The sequence below is a fragment of the Myotis brandtii genome, unplaced genomic scaffold (assembly GCF_000412655.1).
Source record: "Myotis brandtii unplaced genomic scaffold, ASM41265v1 scaffold103, whole genome shotgun sequence".
Classification (NCBI taxonomy): domain Eukaryota; kingdom Metazoa; phylum Chordata; class Mammalia; order Chiroptera; family Vespertilionidae; genus Myotis; species Myotis brandtii.
In genome coordinates, this window is record NW_005353460.1 from 5,047,951 (window position 1) to 5,069,052 (window position 21,102).

The 21,102-nt window shown below is 46.9% G+C and overlaps 2 protein-coding genes across 7 annotated transcripts in view; one reads left to right on the forward strand and one right to left on the reverse strand.

The window, feature by feature from the left end:
- ANK1 (ankyrin 1, erythrocytic) overlaps positions 1 to 21,102 on the reverse strand; it is a 624,245-nt gene that overhangs the window by 488,656 nt on the left and 114,487 nt on the right. The gene's annotated exons all lie outside the window — the stretch shown is intronic.
- The window catches only part of IKBKB (inhibitor of kappa light polypeptide gene enhancer in B-cells, kinase beta), a 56,123-nt gene that overhangs the window by 139 nt on the left and 34,882 nt on the right, over positions 1 to 21,102 (forward strand). For all 6 annotated transcript variants that reach the window (XM_005856461.2, XM_005856463.2, XM_014536512.1 and 3 more), the window contains exons 2-5: positions 697 to 819; positions 12,860 to 12,954; positions 14,105 to 14,222; positions 17,269 to 17,338. In XM_005856461.2, coding sequence (XP_005856523.1) covers positions 715 to 819; positions 12,860 to 12,954; positions 14,105 to 14,222; positions 17,269 to 17,338 — 388 coding nt within the window. In that variant the 5' untranslated portion in view covers positions 697 to 714. The remainder of the gene's footprint in view (positions 1 to 696; positions 820 to 12,859; positions 12,955 to 14,104; positions 14,223 to 17,268; positions 17,339 to 21,102) is intronic.

The window sequence follows — 21,102 nt, forward strand, 5'->3', positions numbered from 1 at the left end:
CGCGGTGCTGGGACCCGGGACACCTGCCCACCCCTGGTCCCCTCTGCTCTGCCTGCACCTCCCGCCTCACTTGAGCCCCTGAAGACACTTGTGTGGAGTTTAGAAGTCGGGGTTCCGGGCGTGGAAGCCTGTCTGGGGTGTGGTTGGAGGGGGAGGCCCGGAGAGCAGCCCTCGCGGGCCGTTCCAGGGGCTGCTCCCAGGTGGGTGCTGCTCCCAGGTGGGTGCTGCTCCCAGGTGGGTGGCTGCTCCCAGGTGGGTGGCTGCTCCCAGGTGGGTGGCTGCAGGGCAGCGCCGTGATTCACCGGGGCTGTGGGAAGACACACGTGACCGTGGGGAAATCCAGACGGATTCTGCCCCTGACGCCTGGGGCCGAAGGGCAGGGCAGGGCGCCCCCCGCCCAGGTCCAGGCCAGGGATCCCTTTCCGAGGTCATGGGCTGTAGGGCATCGTCTCCTGTGCATGACCTGCCTCCCTGCTCGCTGACCCCAGGCTGAGGCGGGGGTGGGGGAAAGTGAGAAAGACAAAACTCTCTTCCCCAAACCAAAATACACGCCCAACTTGCATACACGTTGCAAACCAGCTCAGTTTCTTCTTCTCTTACCTGGAAAGGCTATGGTCTCTCTTACCTTCCCCACCTCCTTGAGTTCCATTCTTTCTGAACCATAACCTTTTGTCTCCCACCCCAAATTGCTTCCAGAGTTAGCCCGGCATCGGAATGAGCTGGTCACCTTCCCTGCCAACCCAGACATGTGGGGCCTGGGAAATGAAAGAGCGACTTGGGACTGGGGGATTCGGAAACGTCATCCGGTGGCACAATCAGGTAGGGGCGGGGGGGGGTCCGTGCAGCGGGGAAGGGCCATGGGCAGGCAGGGTGCGGGCTGTGGAAGACAGGCCCCCCTCACTGCCTGTACCCCACCCGTGTGCCAGGTGGGTGCATGCTGCTCACCTTGGCCAAGGGCTTCTTGGGAGAGAGTGAAGAAGGGGGCCTGAGGATGGGGCTTTCAGGGCCGCTATGCCGACTCTCGGTTAGCGGTCTCCAATCTTACTGACTACGCCACCTAAATAAATAGTAAAAGAATTTTAAGCTTTCAGCCTCAATTATATTTTAAATTATATATCTATGCTAACGTTAGACTATCGTGTATTACATATATTTTGTTCTAATAGATCCTGTTAGAAAACATAAATAGAAAAATGTAAAAGATGAGAATAATGAAATATTTTTTTAAAATATATTTTTTATTGGTTTTTTTATAGAGAGGAAGGGAGAGGGATAGAGAGTTAGAAACATCAATGAGAGAGAAACATCGATCAGCTGCCTCCTGCACACCCCCCACTGGGGATATGCCCGCAACCAAGGTACATGCCCTTGACCGGAATGGAATCTGGGTCCCTTTAGTCCCTAGGCCGATGCTCTATCCACTGAGCCAAACCGGTCAGGGCAATGAAATATTTTTAAGTGCCTTATCAATGTTTGCAATACCTCACAGCACAACATATGCAGAAGCTCATGCAAGTGAGAATTATTGTTAAGGATCTGGGGATGAAAATCCGTATTTCAAACAATTTTTATAATTTTGAGTTATTTGGACTGATTTCTTTTTAGATCTGATTAAAATTCATTGTTTTTGCTCCTTATATGTCTGACCTGAGTTTCCCACACTAGAAGTGTTAGTTCTTCTATTTTTCTATTCGCTTGTGCAGGTGTTACACGTACTGAAATTCTCTGTAGGAGCCTTTTTAAGCCACTCAACCACTTTATGAGAGTTATTAAAAATTAGAGAATACAACTCATAATTATAACTAAGCGGAGCACATGTAACCTGCAACTTCTCCCCATAGGCCCCTGTCCACCCCTGCCTGTGAAATGCCCTTTTCCTCCGGACGCCTCGAGTACCAGAAGTGGCAAATGACCTTTTGACTAAAGTCTGAGGAGAGTGCCAGATAGTTAATATCAGAAAAGCTTAATTTATTAATTTATTTTTTTTTGGATTCCAGTTTTGGGTAACCCCTGCAGTGCATATATCCAATTTGGAGACCACTGCGCTAGGGAACTCTCACTCATCAAAAAGCTAAATTAGCTTCTTGATCCAAAATCTAGACCTAGCAAAGTCCTTGAAGGCACCTGCTTTTTAGTCAAGGGCTGCTGAGCCTTTTTTTTTTTTTAAATCTTTACCCAAGGATATTTTTTCCAGTGATTTCTAGAAAGAGAGTGGAAGGGAGGGAGGAGGGGGAGAGAGAGAGAGAAACATCAAGGTGAGAGAGACACATTGATTGGTTGCCTCCTGCATGCACCCCTTCCTGGGCTGGGGAACCTGCAACCAAGGTTTGTACCTTGACCAGGAATTGAACCCTTCAGTCCACTGACTGACGCTCTGACCACTGAGAAAAACTGGCCTGGCCATGAGCACCCTTTTGGACTGAAGGGATGGCAGATTGCATACCACTGGCCAGGAGCCTGGCTGCAGCAAGTAGCGAGAGCCATCGAGTCTGCTGCCTAGCCAGTATCGTACTCTGCACGACAGTAGCATTCTTTTTTTCTTTTTTTAAAAATATATTTTATTGATTTTTTGCAGAGAGGAGGGGAGAGGGATAGAGAGTTAGAAACATCGATGAGAGAGAAACATCCATCAGTTGCCTCCTGCACACCCTCTACTGGGGATGTGCCTGCAACCTAGGTACATGCCCTTGACCGGAATCGAACCTGGGACCCTTCAGTCCGCAGGCCAACGCTCTATCCACTGAGCCAAATCGGTTAGGGCGACAGTAACATTCTTATACCCAACTGGTAAACCAGGGTTCTAGCAAAGCCTACCCCTGGCTGAGGGGGCCTCAGTAACACCACTGGCTCAAATTTATTCTGGCCAGAGTATAGCCAGGGGTCTAGCATTACAGCAGAAGAACCAGATCATTCTATAGCCCCATGTACCTGGGCTGGGCTGCTTCTAGACACGCTAGGGCTTTTGGAGTCTTGACTATGGCAAACATCTTACTGCAGCTGAACTAGAGACATCTTGGTTCCCTTCAAAAGAGTTTTGTTCAAATGTACCACTTGGCTGTTATCTCCAGCTCAAAATGCCCTCCATCTGCTCTCTGGGTTTGGAAAGCTATTGTGAGATTAAATTTTATTTCCGGCTTCATATATATGGGCCTAAGAGTGTGTGTGTGTGTGTGTGTGTGTGTGTGTGTGTGTGTGTGTGTGTATTACTCTCATAGAATAACTATTTTCAAGTTCCTTTCCTTATTAAAAAAAACCCTTAACTTGTTTTTCCTTTAAAAAGCCAACAACCAAACTCCTCCTCATCCTGCTGTTTGTGGCCCCTCTGCAGTCTGGCCTCCCTGTCTTTCTAGCATTACCGCCCTTTGTTGGTTCCCAACAGGTTTGTCGGCTGAGCCCTCTCTGGGACAAGTCTCCCCCTCCCGGACAGCTTTATATAAATTCTACCCATTCCTCCAGGGTCAGCCCTAGACCGTCTCCTCCATAAACCCATCATAGACTCCTTCATTCTGTGGGAATTTTGAATTCCTTCAGCTCTACTATTTGGCATGCCTCATATAATGCCTTTTTGTCTGTGTGTAGGAGTGTGTCTTGTGAAGGCTCTAAGTTCCTGGTCAGCCAGGGCTCTTTGTGGCTTTGGGTTTCTTTCACTTCCTCATTCCAACTATCTTTATGTTATATACTAGAGGCCCAGTGCACACAATTCGTGCATGGCTAGGGTCCCTAGGCCTGGCCAGCGATCAGGGCTGATCTGTGGGGCGACTAGTGGGGCGATTGCGGGGGCCCCTGTGGGTACTGCCTTGGCTGGCCTGGGGCCTGTGGGCTGGGGGTAGCTCCTGCGTTGAGCGTCTTCCCCCTGGTGGTCAGTGCATGTCATAGCGACCGGTCGTTCCACCGTTCAGTTGATTTGCATATTAGGCTTTTATTATATAGGATGTATCAGGTAGACAAAATCATCCATTCAGTCCGTCCACAAATATTGTCTATGATGGATACAATGGTGACTAAAACCCGTTTGGTTTTTGATAAAGACTTTTTTGGAAAAGAGAACGAACCATTAATCAATAATTATAAGTGTAAGCTCCCAACTATGATAAGTATCTCATGGGAGAGGGCCAAGTGCAGTGAGTCCTTATACTAGGCATCGGGGAAGGCTTTCCCAAGGAAGTGGCACCCAGCAGAGACTGAGGGGTTGACGAAGTTATTTGGGTAGAGAATGTGGGAGGAGAGTTCCAGGCAGAGGGAGCAGTCTGTTCAGAGCCCCTGTGGAGGGGTGGGTCATGGCAGGTAGGTGGGACTTAAAGGCCAGTGTGACTGGAAAGAAGGATGACAGGGAAACAGGAGCCAGGGAGGCTGAAGTGTAGAAGGTGAGAGTCAGACACTGCTGAGGAGGTTTTGCTGTGATTCAGAAAGCAACAGGAAGCTGTTGAAGGTGATCCACGCTGACTGCAGGGACAGATTGGAAGGGGCCCACGCAGTGGTGTGCTGGGAAATCAGCTGTCAAAAAAAATAAAAAGCCCTGATTTCCGCAGAGTAACTAGCCCCATCATGGCTTATTTCAAGCCACTGACAGTTTGACAACCAGTTCTCACTGAATTCCTAAATATTTAGCAATCAGCTCTGAGGAACTGGTACCAGGACCCCTCTGGCACTACCCTGTCATGTGGGGATACCAGTTACGAGGTTTTTTGAGTAGTCCAGGTGAGAGACTGGGCAGGGCTGATGGTGGTGGAGATGGAGAGAAGGGGGCAGATTTAAGAGCTATTTTAGGAGTAGAATTGATAAGACTTAGTGGTGGAATAGAAAGTGGAGGGAGGAGTTGAGTGTTCACAAATTCTTAGTGATTGCTTGCTGATGAGCCTGGCTCAGTCCAGGAGGTTCTGCACCATCCTCCTAGGTTCTTCCTTGGTTGGAGAAATCTGTAGAGCTGCTTTAGGTGCTTAGTGGGGGTTCTTGAATCAGTGTTCAGGATCAGAACATGAGCGTTGTGTTGTCTGCTGGATACCCCTCTGTTCAGGACCTTTTGAAGAATGCAGCTGGGCTAGGGTAAGGTCGATTTGCTTAACTCTAGTCAAGTGTAATGATTATACTTAACATAATCATGCATGTTTTCCTAATACTCTATGTGCTTTATCTTGTCTACAAAAGAGACTTTTTTTTTTTTTTTTTATCACAAGAGACATTGCGTAAAAGAACTTAAGCATTGGTATCCTCAGTGAGATAAGTGATGCCTAATAGTAGACCCATCATTTATTGAGAATTGACTACATGCCAGCATTGGGCAAGGTATTTTATTTTATTTTAGTTTTTAGAAAAATATATTTTTATTAATTCCAGTGGGGAACAGAGAGGGAGAAAGAGATAGAAACATCAACGATGAGCGAGAATCATTGATTGGCTGCCTCCTGCATGCCCCCTACTGGGGACTGAGCCCACAACCTTAGCATGTGCCCTGACCAGGAATCAAACTGTGACCTCCTATTTCATAGGTTGACGCTCAACCACTGAGCTACATTGGCAGGCCTGGCTAGGTATTTTACATGCGTTATCTCCAGTCTGCACAATAAACCTAGAAGGAAGTACTATTGTCTTTAATTCCATTTTATAGCTGAGAAAACGGAACTATACCTGAGAGGCTAAGCCACTTACCCTAAGAGGCTAAGCTAGTAAGTGAAGGATTTGGAATCTGAACCTACCACTGTGACTGCTCTATAGTGGGGGAATCCAAGGTGGGGAAACCCCTAGGACATTATCAGTTCTCCATAATCAGTCTACTCTAAACCATTTCAAAGCAGTAAGGGAAAAAGGGAGGACAAAGTAGATGTCTTCCTTGTTTAACAGAGAACTCTAAAAAGATTATTCCCCAGTGAGGAAGGGCAGTGTAACAATGACCTCAGTCCTGTGTCCTTGAGTTTTTTTATTCCCTTACTAAGCATGGGCCTTGACAATCCTTGCTGCGTTGGTACTTACTCCCTTACATCTTCAGCCCAAGGGTCAGTACAGCCTAGATAGGCTGATAATTTCAAAAAGATCTTTCTTAAAAACAAAAGAAGAGGAAAAGGCGAAGATCTGAGTGGCCTTAGACTGCAGCACCTGGTGGGGAAAAGGGGGGAAAATACATGACTCATAGTCACACAACGTTGGGTTCAAATCCTGACAGCTTCATGACTTAGGGCCACAACTTCCTCCATGGATTTTTTTTTTTTAGTACATTTTATTTTCCCCATCACCATTTGTCTCCTCAGTGCCCTCTTTCCCCTTGGATTTTTTTTTTTTTTCCCCCTTGGATTTTTAGGATGCTAAGATATTGTTCCCCTTGGCTCTGGGCCAGACATGGGCAGCTCTCTGGAAGCTCCTGGAAAAGTCCTAGGATGCCATACAAATATATTCTCTGTGCTTTGATGTGAAAGGGTCTGGAAGGACTGTCTTGGGTCCCAAATGATGCTTGTGTGAGGATAAAATGAGGCCATATATGCCTTGCCTATTACAAAGATATAAAAGGTAAGGTATTATTAAACATCCCTTCTTAGTACTGACTTTTACTTGTCCCCTCACTGGATAAGACTAAGCTCATTTCAGCTTATCTGTGTGTTTGAAGTCTTAAAGACTTTTGTCAGTTCATTTAGAATTTATTGAACACTGACCTCAGCTCCATCACGAATCCATGAAGGGGAGAAAGGACATGACCTTGTCCTTAATGTGCTTATGCTCTAATTGAGGAGGGAAGACGAATACTTAGAAATTTATCCAGTATATTGAAATATAAGCACCCAGTTGTGTGGAAATGATAATGGCTACTATTTATCAAGAGTGTTGTGTGCCAGCTGGTCTAGGTGCTCTATCCATATTGTTTTCTTGAATGCTCAGAGGAGAGCGAAGGCTTCTTGAGCAAATGGAACTTGAGCAGGATCTTGAAAGGAAATAGACTGTAGATAGTCTGATGGGAGAAGACAGGGCACTTCCGATGGGTAGAGCAACATGCGCAAAGGGCTAGAGAAAGGAAATGATACCAGTGTCATTTACTCAAGGCTCACTGTGTATCAGACCCTCCATCTCATTGTAACTGCCAGCACCGGAAGGGGTAGAGTCATTTCCATCTTGTGGATTAGGACCCAGAAGCTTAAGTAATAGGCTCAATGCCACACATTTACCAGGCGAAGGATGAGGGCGTTCCACCCTGACCTGCTTCATCCCTGAGCCCCGTGGTGAGTGTGGAGGCTACTGTGTCCATTGGGTGTTTACACTGAATAGAGCGGGTTGAAGTCGGAGCTCTCTCAGCACTGACTGTTCAACACTGTTGAGTCAGGGGTAAAGCTGCAGTCAGCCCCTGGACCTTTGGACTGTCAGGCCTGAGTTCTGTCACTGGGGTCTCTCAGGGCCCAGCTTTGCACCTCCTTTCTGAAACATTCCTTTTAGAGGGCAGCGCCTGAGAAGGAATGAGGAGGTTATTACCACTTGCCCCCTTGTGCTATAATAGCCTGTTGGATGGTGGCCATGGTAACAAGAGACTGGGCTTTCTGTGCTAAGGGTTGAATGTACGTTTTGGCTTCCTGTGAGTTTTCTCTGGTCATTAAAAGAAGGCTAACTTTGGGAAGCTGCGCCAGCTCCTATATAAACTAGTCTTCCAGATTACTGCTGTGGCAACTTTTAAAAAAAAATTTAATTTAATTTAAAAAATATATATTTCTTTATTGATTTCAGAGAGGAAGGGAGAGGGAGAGATAGAAACATCAATGATGAGAATCATTGATCAACTGCCTCCTGCATGCCCCCTAGTGGGGATCGAGCCTGCAACCCAGGCATGTGCCCTTGGCTGGAATCAAACCCATGACCCTTCAGTCCACAGGCTGATGCTCTATCCACTGAGCCAAACCGGCTAGGGCTGCTGTGGCAACTTTTGATAGCTCTCAGAAGTCTGAGGATGTGTCTCCCCAACCCACCGCCTCCTGCCTTCTACACTTTATAATACACTCACATTTATACACACTTTTTATGTTTTCATGTACAAAAAGCAAAGAATCACAGAGACTCTTAGTGACCTTTGTAATGAACTTTATCCAACATAGATAACACTGTTGGCCCCTGTCTCCATTTCTCAAAATACAAACCAATTTTAAATTTTGTCCCCAATGAGGAGTCCACTTACTGGAAGTTGGATAGTGAGATGGTTCCGGGCCAAGTCTAGGATTCCACAGAACAGAGCTGAGACTAGGGGGTTCCAGGCCAAATAAAGAAACCATCTGCCGCTGTTTGAGTTTCACTGCTGGTGAAGAACAGACTCCCCAGGCCTTCAAAACCAGTAGTCATAGTCTGTTTCTGTACTGTTTCATCGAATTCTGCTTTCTAGACCAGGTATATTTTAAGCAGCAGAAAGTCAGTGTTTGGGTTTGTAGTTCAAGTGAAACATTACTCACAGAAAAACCGGAATGTTTTAGAATATTTCCAGAGGGCCACTGTGTAAAAATAGTTGGTGTGTCTGTAACTGTATGGGACATCCCTAGGCCTAGGAAGTTAGGATTTCCCCTATAACCTTAGGACTAAGCTGAATTGTCCACAAATAGAAAGTCAGTTTTGGTCTCCACACCCCGTTTTCCCAGTGTTCATATTACTAAATTTACTCTTTAGTTTGAGTTTGAATATTGAGGCCAATATAAAATCTTCCATCTTCGGTATTAATCTTTAAGTATCAAAATCTATTTCTGGAGTCTGGGTTGGGCCAGGTGACAGGTGTGTTAGGTTCAGTGTTTGTGTTGAGCAGAAGACTACAATTCTCTACAGTTATCCAAGGTATAGATAGAGTACCTAAAATATTATCTAAGTCACTTAATAAATCTACCTTTTGGGATTGATTAATCATCATTTTTATGAAGGAAGCATACTGTTTGTAGTAGGTAAAATAATGGCCTATACCAAAAATATCTATGTCCTAATATACTGAACCTGTGAGTATATGAGGTTACATGGCAAAGGGGAATTAAGGTTGTCGATGCAATTAAAGTTGCCAAGCAGTTGGCTTTAAATGGGAAGGGTATCCTGGATTGGATGAGGGAGGCAGGAGAGCCAGTGTCTGAGTGATGCAATGTGACAGAGACTCAACCGGTCATGGTTGGCTTTGAGGATGGAGGGAGGTGCCCTGAGCCACAGAACACAGGCACCTTCCACCTAGAAGCTCTAAAAGGCAAGGAAGCACATTCTCCCCTAGAACCTCCAGAAAGGAACATGGCCCTGCTGACATTTTGATTTTGGTCCAGTGAGGCCTGTGCTAGACTTCTGACCTCCAGAACTTTAAGGGAACAAATTTGTGTTGTTTTAAGCCACTAAGTTTGTGGCAGCTATAGAAAACTAACACACTCTTCTGAATTGAAGTTAAAATAGATGCACATTTTATATTTTTAATATATTTTTATTGATTTCAGAGAGAAAGGGAGAGGGAGAAGGAGAGGGAGAAGGAGAGAGAGAGAGAGAAGAAAGAAAGAGAGAGAGATATCAACCAAAGGACTTGTATGCATGCATATAAGCATAACCAATGGACACAGACAACAGGAGGTGAGGGTGAGGGCAGGATTGGGGGGGGTGGGGGCAATGGGGGGATATGGACACATATGTAATACCTTAATCAATAAAGAAAGAAAGAGAGAAACATCAATGATGAGAGAGAATCATTGTTCAGCTGCCTCCGGCACGTCCCCTACTGGGCGTTGAGCAACCTGGGCATGGCCCTGATTGGGAATTGAACTGTGACCTCCTGGTTCATAGGTCGATGCTCAACCACTGAGCAACACTGGCCTGGAAAATAGGTGTACATTAAAATATCTTGGTTTAAACTCTCAGAGTCATTCTGAGGTAACAAGCCATGTGTGTCTTCTGCTGAACTGTTGCTTATAAGTCTGTCCAGCAAAACGTCACATACTGTGTGGACACTCTCAGCAGTGTCACCTCATCTTACAGCGTGGCCCACCAGTCTTCTCTCACTTGTAAAACTCTGCATTCCACAGTCTGAGTTTCTGTGGCGATCCCATCTGACTGGAAACAAGCATCTGTAACGGCATGTGAGAGCTGTTACTGATGAAGTTACCAGAGAACTGGGCAAAAGTGTGAGTCTGAATGCTGATGGGAAAGGAAACTTGAAACCAAATTCAAATAAGTTTGAGAACAGACAGAGGAATTCACAAGTTCATGATATAGAGGGCATGACATTTTGTGAGATGTAATGAAGTCTGTACATTGATTGAAAATGGTATTCTTTTGATACATTTCCTAAGTGGACTTCTACTCAGGTTCACTTGCACAACTGTACTAATTGGTTCAATAGAAACAAAATTTGCAATTTTTCAACATCTTCAGAGAGAGAGAGCCTTAGGATCTAGGCGAAGATCAGGGATCTAATACCAAAGTATGTGAATGATACTTACGGCAGACCTGGTTATCAATGCCTAGTACTACGGGCTGCACCAAGGACTGTTGTCACCAAAGTACGCCTGTGGCTGCAGCATAGGTGAGCCTTAGGAACATGCTAAGTGAAGATGTCATCACAAAAGACCACATACTATATGATTCCACTTATATGAAATGTCCAGAACAGGCAAATCTGTAGAGCCAGAAAGTAGATTGATAGTTGCCTAGAGCTGGAGGAGTTGGGGGTAAAAGGGGAGTGACTGCTGATGGATATGGGGTTTCTTTGGGGGATGATGAACATGTTCTAAATTTGATTGTGGCTTTGTTGTACTACTCTTGAGTATACCCCAAACCATTAAATTGTATATTTTAAATAGATGAGTTGTATGGTATGTGAATTATATCTCCATAGAACTGCTGAAAAAAAGAGTAGGTGTGTGAGGTAACTGCATGATGGAGAGCTTAACCCCAGCAATACTGGGATTTGATAAAAGCAACTTCTGAGAGTATCTTAGAGGTGTTGTAAGTATCTGTTTTCTGGCATTGGAGCTGTAAGGGTCAGAGATGCTGCCACCTTATTTCTGAAGCTTATAGTTTTTGTTAGTTTTAGGGTTTGGTTTATTGAGCAGTGATTCAGTGGTCTTACTAGACAACTTCTGCTTGTGTTTGGAGACTTCCATTTTTCCTTTTCTCCCTGTTCCTGCAGGGATCATGGCTAGTTTGGTAAATGTGTGTCTGTGATGCAGTTCTGCTGCCACAGGACAGCCACATGCACACTGGGAGGTCTTGCCACGATCCTTGACATGTGTTTTTTTAAGTCCCATTCAGTACCATATAATTGCTGCACTTATAAGGCTAATAATTATAAGGCTTATGATTCTTTTCAGTATGCATTTTCATAAAATGAGAAAATGGCCTGGCAGCACCTCAAGGAGGGCAGCAGTAGGATTTTGAGATGGCTTTGAAGTATTTTCTTATTGAGGGGTTACTGTACTGTCCTGTACTCTGTGGCTCTTCCCGGCTGCATACTGAGTATATGGCTATTGGGGAGATTCTTGCTGCGTGTGCACAGAACATAGTATTGGTATAGCTTGCTCGCTGATGGCAGGACCATCTCCCAGGCTGGTGTCACCAAAGCCATAGCCAGGGGCAGCTGCTTTCCCTCAGCAATCCTGGAGGCCTGCATGGAGGTGGCAGCAGCATAGTGGTGACCCCCTTGTGGTGTCTGGAACTGCCAAGGCCAGAGCCGCTGTCCCTGCTACTGCCAACGCTGCAGCCTCAGGGCCTTCCACTTTTAGTCTGTCCCCATGAGCTCCTTGGTGCTGCCTAGAGCACTAAGTCACAGGGAAAGGTGGATCCTCAGGACCCAGGCAATCAGTTAATTATTCACAAACATTTTATTACCTCTCTTCCATTCACAAAACCTCAATTGTGCTAGTTAGTAGAGAAGAGGTTAAAGTGCACGAGGATAGACAAATTTAACTAAGAGAAGAGGAGATAACCCTATGGCCCAATGGGAAATAAGTCCTTGGTAGGTATGTGCAATGGAGGAGTTACCTGTTTAGAGGAGGGTAAGAGCCCCTTGCAGTAGGAAGACTGTAGTGCCTGTGCACCTATCAGAGCATAGACTAGAAAAGCACAGGAGTGGGACAAGTGGAGTAACCTAGCTGTAGTGTCAGGTGCCTGGGGTGGAGTCATGGGAGAATGGCAGGGAAGGCAGGTTGGAGCCAAGCTTCAGAGGACTTTAAATGCCAGGGATACCTGCGTGACATGGGTGTGCCCCCAGGAGTGTTATTGGACACCTGCGAGGGGCTCGCTTCATGACAGTCCTGAAGTTGGGCATCTGTATTCCCATTTTAGAGATGAAAAAGCTGAGTCAGACTAAATGGTCTGCTCAAGGTCACAGAGTTAGTAAATGTCTGGGTTGGAATTTGAAATCAGTCTGTCTTCCACCTACTATACTAGGCTTGCATTCTCTCTGGAGAGAGAAACATGAAAAAGAAGAGAAACATGAGACATGAAGAGAATGTGGCGTTGACTGTTTGGTTGAGCCATATGGAAGTATCAGTTGTGCAGGTCAGAATGGTCAAGATCGCAATGTCATATGGTTCAACCTGGTGTGACAGCAGTCGGGTTCGGAGGAATGAGAAATCTCTCAGGCTGGAATGGTCAGCAGAGGTTTCAGGAGGAGGTGGGAAGGAGCAAGGCCTCGATGTAGACTCTGGATGGATAGAAATAAGGAGAGAGAAGGGCGGGGTGAGAGGCGGGGAGGGTGGAGACCAGCCTGATGGGCTGGCAGGTGACTTGGGGATATTTACCAGTGGATATGTCTGTGGGCCCCAGGAGCTGGGAGGGGATCAAGATCCATGCTTTGGGCTCTATGGAGACAATTCCCGATTTGACCCATGAGTTTCTCTGTGGTTGTCATTGGTTGTGCTGACCCTTCCTGTGTGTGCTCTCCCTGCAGGAAACAGGTGAGCAGATCGCTATCAAGCAGTGCCGGCAGGAGCTCAGCCCCCGGAATCGAGAGCGGTGGTGCCTGGAGATCCAGATCATGAGAAGGTGAGGTCGGAGCACCAGTACACCGAGCCACTTCGACAGAGCTGCCCCTGGGGAAGATTGGGGGCGGGGAACGGGGGTGTCAAGGGTACTGCAGGAGCTGAGGGACCATGGGACATTGAGATGAAATCTGGAGGGTGCCAGCTGAACTTTGGGATCTGGAGCAACAGACCCACCTGCTGCATATCTCAGTCCCTCAATCAGAATACCAGCCAGACTGTCCAGGTAAATGACTTGCAGAGCAGTGGTGGTTAGCGTCCAACACTGGGCCTTGTCAGAGACTTCTGGTCAGTTTCATTTGTTATATTAAGGACTTTAAAATAGTTATCCCAGTGAATTTCCCTTTGTCAGCAAAAATCCTTTTCCCCCGATATTTCCAATTCCAAGGTGGCATGTGACTCCACTGCTGTGAACCTATTGCTGATATATGTTCCTCCAGTGTGGAGACATGGCCTAGATCAGCCATGGGCAAACTACGGCCCGCGGGCCGGATCCGGCCCGTTTGAAATGAATAGAACTAAAAAAAAAAAAGACCGTACCCTTTTATGTAATGATGTTTACTTTGAATTTATATTAGTTCACACAAACACTCCATCCATGCTTTTGTTCCGGCCCTCCGGTCCAGTTTAAGAACCCATTGTGGCCCTCAAGTCAAAAAGTTTGCCCACCCCTGGCCTAGATGGATGCTGTCCTCCCAGCAGCCTCATTAAACAGGTGCCCCCTCCATGAACCTCTTAAAAAGGGGAGGCGTCACCTTGTCCGCATGCACATACACGCACCCGGGCACACACACACCATCGCCACTCGAGTGGCATGAGATTGGAAATCCCCTCTACTTTCTCTGATTTTAGAAGCAGTTTCAAAGTACAATGAGGACTTGATATGGGGCACTCAAAAGAAAGTTAAGGTATACTGATGCAGTCGCCGAGCTCTTGAGTTCATGGTGCTGAAAGTAGATCTGGGTGGATGCTAACTGACCAGGCACTGGGTTGAGTCGCCGGTTCCTGACCTCTGTCTTCCTACTTACTTCCGAGGGCACTTGGCTACCTAGGCCCTTCTTAGAAGGCGAGCTTCGATGAGACATGGGCAGAGTGGGGAGTGGGTTTGAGCCAACGCTTGGGTTCCTCCCTCACTGGTTTCTCCTCCTTCTTAGGCTCAACCACCCCAATGTGGTGGCTGCCCGGGATGTCCCCGAGGGGATGCAGAATTTGGCTCCCAATGACTTGCCCCTGCTGGCCATGGAGTACTGCCAAGGAGGGGATCTCCGAAAGGTGAGGCTTCCCGGGTGGCGGGCACAGCCTGTCTGGGCGGGAGCAGTGGGGAGACCTTTCACCTCTTTCATCATCAGGAAGCTCGGAGCCCCGGTGACTTCAGCGGGATTGCTTTTCCTTCTCAAATCCCCCGTCCCTGCCCCGTGTGGGGTGTGAATCAGAGGCTCTTACGAGAAAGTCAGGGAAGGGCTCACTGTACGTTCTGCACAGCGATTACTAAAATGACAAGGAAGCAATCACCAGGTCTTCAGGACGGGGAAAGACTGGACACCTTCCAAAGCAAACTTTCCCTCCCTCGGCACGTCAGGGCCACTTCAGCCTCGCATGTCAGCATCACTGCTGTCCTTATTAGGAGGGATTGCTCCCACAGACGTGGCAGCAGTGCCCTCAGGGTCCCAGAGCGGAGCAGGAAGGGGCCTGGCTCAGTAGTCAGGAAACCCGGCTGGGGTTCCAGAGCCACCACTGACTCACCTTCTGGGCTCTGCTTTCTTCCTTCTCACATTAGCTTCTCTTTACTAGAACGTGCACTTCAGGGTGGGTGATGGCAGCTCTCCCTCATCTCGGGGACAGTGGTGTGTGTCCACCTCCCCCATGTTCTCTAAAACAGCATCACACAACTTGCTTTTACACATTGCCTCGATTAACAACCCTGTGACATTGGTTAAATAGTTACGATTCCCGTGGAAAGGGTGGATATCACAGCCCAGAGAGGTTAGGTGGTTATAACCCTCACAGCTGCAGTGGCAGAGCTTGGCACAGCCTGCTCGAACCCACATGCAGGCCACCTCTCCACCCGTGAAGCTGAATTGTGCCATATAGCAAGAGGAGAACTGAAAGCTCTGAACTTGCTTTGTATTGAAACGTCCCTGTTAGTGCACGTCTCCCTCAGCTCTTCACTCTAAAGCAGGGGTGGAAAACGTCCGGCCCAAGGGCCGAATAAGGCCCATGAAATCATGTGGTCTGGTCTTGCCAAGGCATTAAGAGTGAGTTAATTAAATGTTTGACCAAATATAGCAGGCTAATTAAAACAAAAAATTTTTTGTTAATCCTCACCTGAGGATATTTTTCCATTGATTTTTTTAAAATTTTTTTTTCGAGAGAGTGGAAGTGAGGGGGAAAGACAGAGAGAGAGAAATGTCAGTGTGAGAGAGACACATCAATTGGTTGCTTCCCGCACGCAGGGATTAAGCCTGCAATCAAGGTACATGCCACCCTTTCAGTCGCAGGCCGATGCTGTAGCCACTGAACCAACGTGCCATCCTTCAGTCCACAGGCCGAAGCTCTATCCACTGAGCCAAACTGGCTAGGGCTAGCAGGCTAATTTTTAAGTTGATCATTTTGTATGGCCCTCGAATGATGTTATAAATATCCAAATGGCCCTTGGCAGAAAAACGGTTCCGCACCCCTGCTCTAGAAGGAGGCCCACGACGGGGATGCCCAGGCAATTCTTCTGCCTTCACATGGCAGTTTCCTGGACCCAGCATCATGTGCTGTTCTCATTACTCTTTGGGCCCCTTCCGCCTCCTTTTTTACAAGGAAACTTTCCGTGAAGGTTGATCCGCCCCAGTAGCTTTCTCCACCCCGGGAGGTGGGCGCATCCTGGGAGTGTCACAGCAGGATGTGAGCACAGTCGCTGGCAAGACCGCAGGCAGGGCACTGATAACGGATGAGAAATGGGGAACGTGACAGAGCTTCAATTTTTCCTCTTTATTTTCCTAACCTTTGACAATCATCTGATTACTAACTGCAGTTATTTGAGGAGATACAGCCATGTTGTAGCTGAGCAGATGGTTCTTTGAGGGCAATGTAGGAGGTAGGTAGGATGTGACCAGATTGTGGAGGGCTGGGCACAGGACTTCAGACTTGCTCTTGTAGGCGGCACAGAGCCGGTCAGCCAGGGAAGAAGGCACACACGTCCGCGTGATTGGCCTGGCGTGGGCGCAGGGTGCTCAGGGGGAAGTGATTGCAGCCTAACGGGCCTCTGTCCATGTTGTTACCCACAGGGTGGGGGTGGGAGAACTTGGAGGACGGTGCTGCTGCCCAGAGTGATGGGGTTCTCTGTGTTCTCCAGATGAGGTGGCCTGTCTTTCCCTCCTCTAAAAAGTTCAAAATCTACACCCTGGTCATAGCGAGACAAGCGTGGCCAGCACACGAGCAAGTGTAAAAGCCAGAACAGATTGAAAGAGTGAAGTCCGTATGCCCTGCTCAGGAAACAGGCTCTTGAACGTTCATGGTTATAAGTGTTAGTCAGTGACTGTAAACATCAATTGGGAAGTTTTGTCTCCATTGTCTTCATTTGAGGCCAATTTCCAGTAGTATAATGGGCCCCTCAATAAGCTGGGAGGGCCAGGAGGGCAAAGGGGTTAAGTGTTTGGGCTCGAGCCTCAGATACACATGGCTTCATATTCCAGCTCTGCCCTGGAATGGCTGTGTGAGCAGACAGATCGCTGACCCCCTCCAGTCTCAGGTTCCTCACCTACGAAATGGAAATTCCACCAGTACTTACCTCAGTGGCAGTGGGGAGGATGCAATGAGGCATTGCAGGTAAAGCTTTACCTGGCTTATCTGTGCAGAGGTTAGCCCAGTGCCAGGCACGTAGTAAGTGCTCATTAAATATTCCCTCCTGTCATCATCACCCCACTGGCAAGGCAATGTTGGGAAGTGATCAGAGGGTGGTTTTTAGCGAGAGCCTTCCACCCTGCCTTTTGTGGGACGGTCAGGCGCAGTGGACCAATTGTGGTTGAGCTTAGACTCTGGCCTGTCTCCCTCAAAACTGCAGCGCAGGTGAGACTGAAAATCCCTCATCTTAGAATGACTCAGAGGCGCCTCAGCTACTCGTAAGTGAGCGCTTCTGGGAGTTCTCAGACTTCCTCCTTCTCCGCCTCGGGCCAGTTCCTGCCAGTCCTGCTGCCCCGGCTGCCCATCAGCCCAGGTTCCCAAAGCCCAGGGCCAGGGTCTGCACTCACATGACTGGTAAAAGCCCCTTGGGGACTTATTGGTGGTTGATGACCAGTCAGCCTGACACTTCTTTTCATCTTCTTGACAGTATCTGAACCAGTTTGAGAACTGCTGTGGCCTACGGGAAGGAGCCATCCTCACCTTGCTGAGTGACATTGGTAAATCCCAGACCTGGAAGGCAGGTCAAGCCCTCCAGGGAGAGTGTGTGGTGCCCCTGTGAGTCCTTGTGGAGCACAGCGGAGATATTTTGATCTTTATAGAGGGTTGAGGTGTGACAGACAGACAGCGTGGGGAGGTCAACAAGGGGCTAGTCAGGCAGGCGCTGAATTCAAATAGATTTCCCTTCCTTCCGGACTAAGTCATGAAGTGAATTATGATGCATATAGAGTAACAGATTTCCTTTCCCATTACAAATCTCCCCTCCCTACTTTCCTGGAATGGCCAGCGATGGAGCAGGTTGTCACTTGAATGAATCTCATCCCTTCGCAATGACTTTTTCCACTTCCACATTGGCAGCTCTTTTGCCAACCCCATGCATAGGAAAAACCGCCCTTGTTTAATCCTTTGGTACTGGTGGTGTCCTCAGATGAGGGTATCGGTGGCACTCTCTGAGAAGACAAGGCTGGCTTCGGGGAGAAGAGTGACCACAAACTGCAGAGGTCAGAAGCAATGCCAAGTTGACTGAGATCTAGAGTTATCCAGAGTTTATCACTGAGTGTTGCCCTGAGATTTGGGGAATGATACACCATTTTCATCCCTTTCTCACTGAAACATTTTTAAAGCTGTGTTTTGTTTGCTCACACTTTATTTTATAGAAAAATGCCAAACATACAGAAAAGTTGAAAGAGCAATCCAGTGAAACCCACATACCTGTCACCTAGATTCACCAGTTGTTACCATTTTGCCACAAGCTGTGTTCTTCTAAGTCTTGGCCTGCAAGGCTAGGTGATTTCCAGTCTCTAAGACACTTTGCCTTGCTGCTGTGGGTCTGCCTCTTCCTTACTCAATGCCACTTTATACAAATATATATATTAAAAGCATAATATGCTAATTAGACTGGACAGCTGAACGACCTTCCAGATGTCATTCCAGACGTCTTTCCAGATGAAGCCATGGTGGCAGAGGCAGAGGCAGAGGCAGTTAGGGGTGATCAGGCAGACAGGCGAGCAGTTAGGGGTGATCAGGCAGGCAGGTGAGTGGTTAGGAGCAATCAGGCAGGCAGGCAGGCAGAGTGGTTAGGGGCAATCAGGCAGGCAGGCGAGTGGTTAGGGGGCATCAGGCAGGCAGGTGAGTGGTTAGGAATGATCAGGCAGGCAAACAGGCGAGCGGTTAGGAGCCAGTGGACCCAAATTGCAAGAGGGATGTCTGACTGCCAGGTTAGGCCCGATCCCTGCATAGCAAATCTGTTCATCCTATAAACTTCTGCTTGATGTCACTGCTTTTAGGAAATCTGACCCCAAGAAGTGAGTCAAGTGCTGTTCCTATGTTTTGCTATGGCATTTTCTGCTCAGCCACATTCTAGGTCCTATCTCCACTGAAATCTGATTCACCTGTCTCCCCCACTGGACTGTAAACTCCTCAAGGGATCAGACCTAAACTGGCAGTCAGACATCCTCTGAGGGGTCCCGGATTGCGAGAGGGTGCAGGCTGGGCTGAGGGACCACCCCCTCGTGCACGAATTTTGTGCACCGGGCCTCTTAAGATTGATTTTAGAGAGAGAGGAAGGGAGAGAGAAAGAAACATATGAGAGTGAAACATTGGCCGCCTGCTGCACGCCCCTACCAGGGATCTAGTCCACAACCTGGGCATGTGCCCTGACTGGGAATCTAACAGGCAACCTTTTGGTGCATAGGATGATGCCCAATTGACTGAGCCACACTGGTTGGGCACTCTGTGCCACTTTTGATGGAAGGTGGGCAAGAAGGAAATGAAATGGGGCAAAGTGAAACAATGACATATTTAAGATTAAGATCCAAACCATCTGACAGAAAATTCCATCTCCTTCTTTACCCTGTGCCTTTATCTTTTGAATAGAGTTCACAATAAGGCCAATTTGACATTGCACCAATTTGGTCTGACTGGGGTGGGCATCCACCACTGGCCAGACTGGTTCCTTCATGCATTGGCCCCTGTGGTCCTGTCTGTCTACCTAGAGAGTCTAGTCCGTAGGTCGAGAATCTCACCTGTTTCTTTGACACCTGGCTACATGGCTCGCCCATCTACATTCTGCTCAGACATTTACATGACTGTATCTTCCCCAGTGGCCAGATCATTAATTTATTCTCTGTTGAGTTGGGTTGAAAACAGGTTAATAGGTTGGGGAATATTTTGCTCTTTATGGGCAACTTTTATTTGGTTTCTCCCTGGTTAGGGCTTCAAGTCATTTACTAAAATGTTATCCTTGCCAATATTTTTCTTTCACTCATTGTGCATTCACCAAATAGCTATTAAGAAAGTCTTAAATTATTGGCTTAGGCGCACATAACTGTTTACTTCCTCATATAACATTTTACTTCCTCAAGCGATTCTCTAGTGATATTAATAGAAATTCTTTTGGTTGTATATCCATTTACCACTGACTTGTGGAGTAGCTTTCATATTATTTATTACCTGTTCAAGTTGTACGTGTGTGTTTAAGTTACATGTAAATCAGAATAACCAAGCGGTAAACTCCAAAGGACTTAGGTTGTTGTTCAGTTCACTTAAAGGTGAATGAATATTAAAATTCTTTAGGTCTCTGATTCCCTATCTTTCCTCTCCATGACCCCAAATTGGAGTTAATGAGGTGTTGAAGTAGTAGTACACGAGAATTAAATTCTCAAAGGTGAAGACTGTAGTCATTGCTATGACTTATCTAGCAGCCTCTCTATAAATATTTGTCAAATGAGTGAAATAAATCCCAAGAGAAATTAAAATAAGTAAGGACCCATTAAAAAGAAAGCTACCCACATATATGTAACACTCCCAGGTCAAATACCAGCTCTTCCACTTATTGGCAGTGTGACCTTAAGCATGCTACTTAATTTTTTAAGAACATCAGTTTTATTAGCTGTGAAATGGGATCATTACTTCCCTTATTAGAATTGTTATGAGGATAAAATAAGATGATGTACATAAAGCTTCTAGCAGAATTGCAGTCACCAAGTGTTAGTTTCTTTCTTATTTCCTTTCCCCTCTGGATTTGGGTTTAGAGCATTTCTTTTCTTTTTTCTTTTTTTTTATATTTTTATTGATTTTTTACAGAGAGGAAGGGAGAGGGATAGAGAGTTAGAAACATTGATGAGAGAGAGACATCAATTAGCTGCCTCCTGAACACCCCCCTCATTGGGGATGTGCCTGCAACCAAGGTACATGCCCTTGACCGGAATCGAACCTGGGACCCTTCAGTCTGCAGGCTGACGTTCTATCCACTGAGCCAAACCGGTTAGGGCTAGAGCATTTCTTTTGAAAATCTTTCTTCACCCTAATATGGATGTTGACCTGGGATTGGGATCCAGTGAGCCTGGTAGGAGGTTGTCTTTGAAACTTCTCTTCCTCAGACCCATTCCTATCTCAGCCAGTTTTTGTAAGCAATTACCTCCCCTGTCTTTGTTGTGGTGATTGAGGTGGCTGATAACATTGTATTTTACTTTTATTCCCATTCCTGATTTGTGTATTCATCAAATTCATTTCTTTTGCAAGGGTTTTGTCACTGAGCCAGAGGTCAAAAGTTTTTCTTGGAGCTCATCTCACTTAACTGTTCTGTATTCTGAAACATTTCCTGAGCATATTTTGTTCTAGTTTGTTTCAAGCGCTGGCGCCATGTTCCCTTTGTTGGAGTTGCCACTTCTGTTCTCTGCCAGGTTGACTTCCGATAACCGGCAGAGCCACACCCTTGACTGCTGGGTCAAGATTCATTGCCTTCTCTTCTGGGTTACACCTG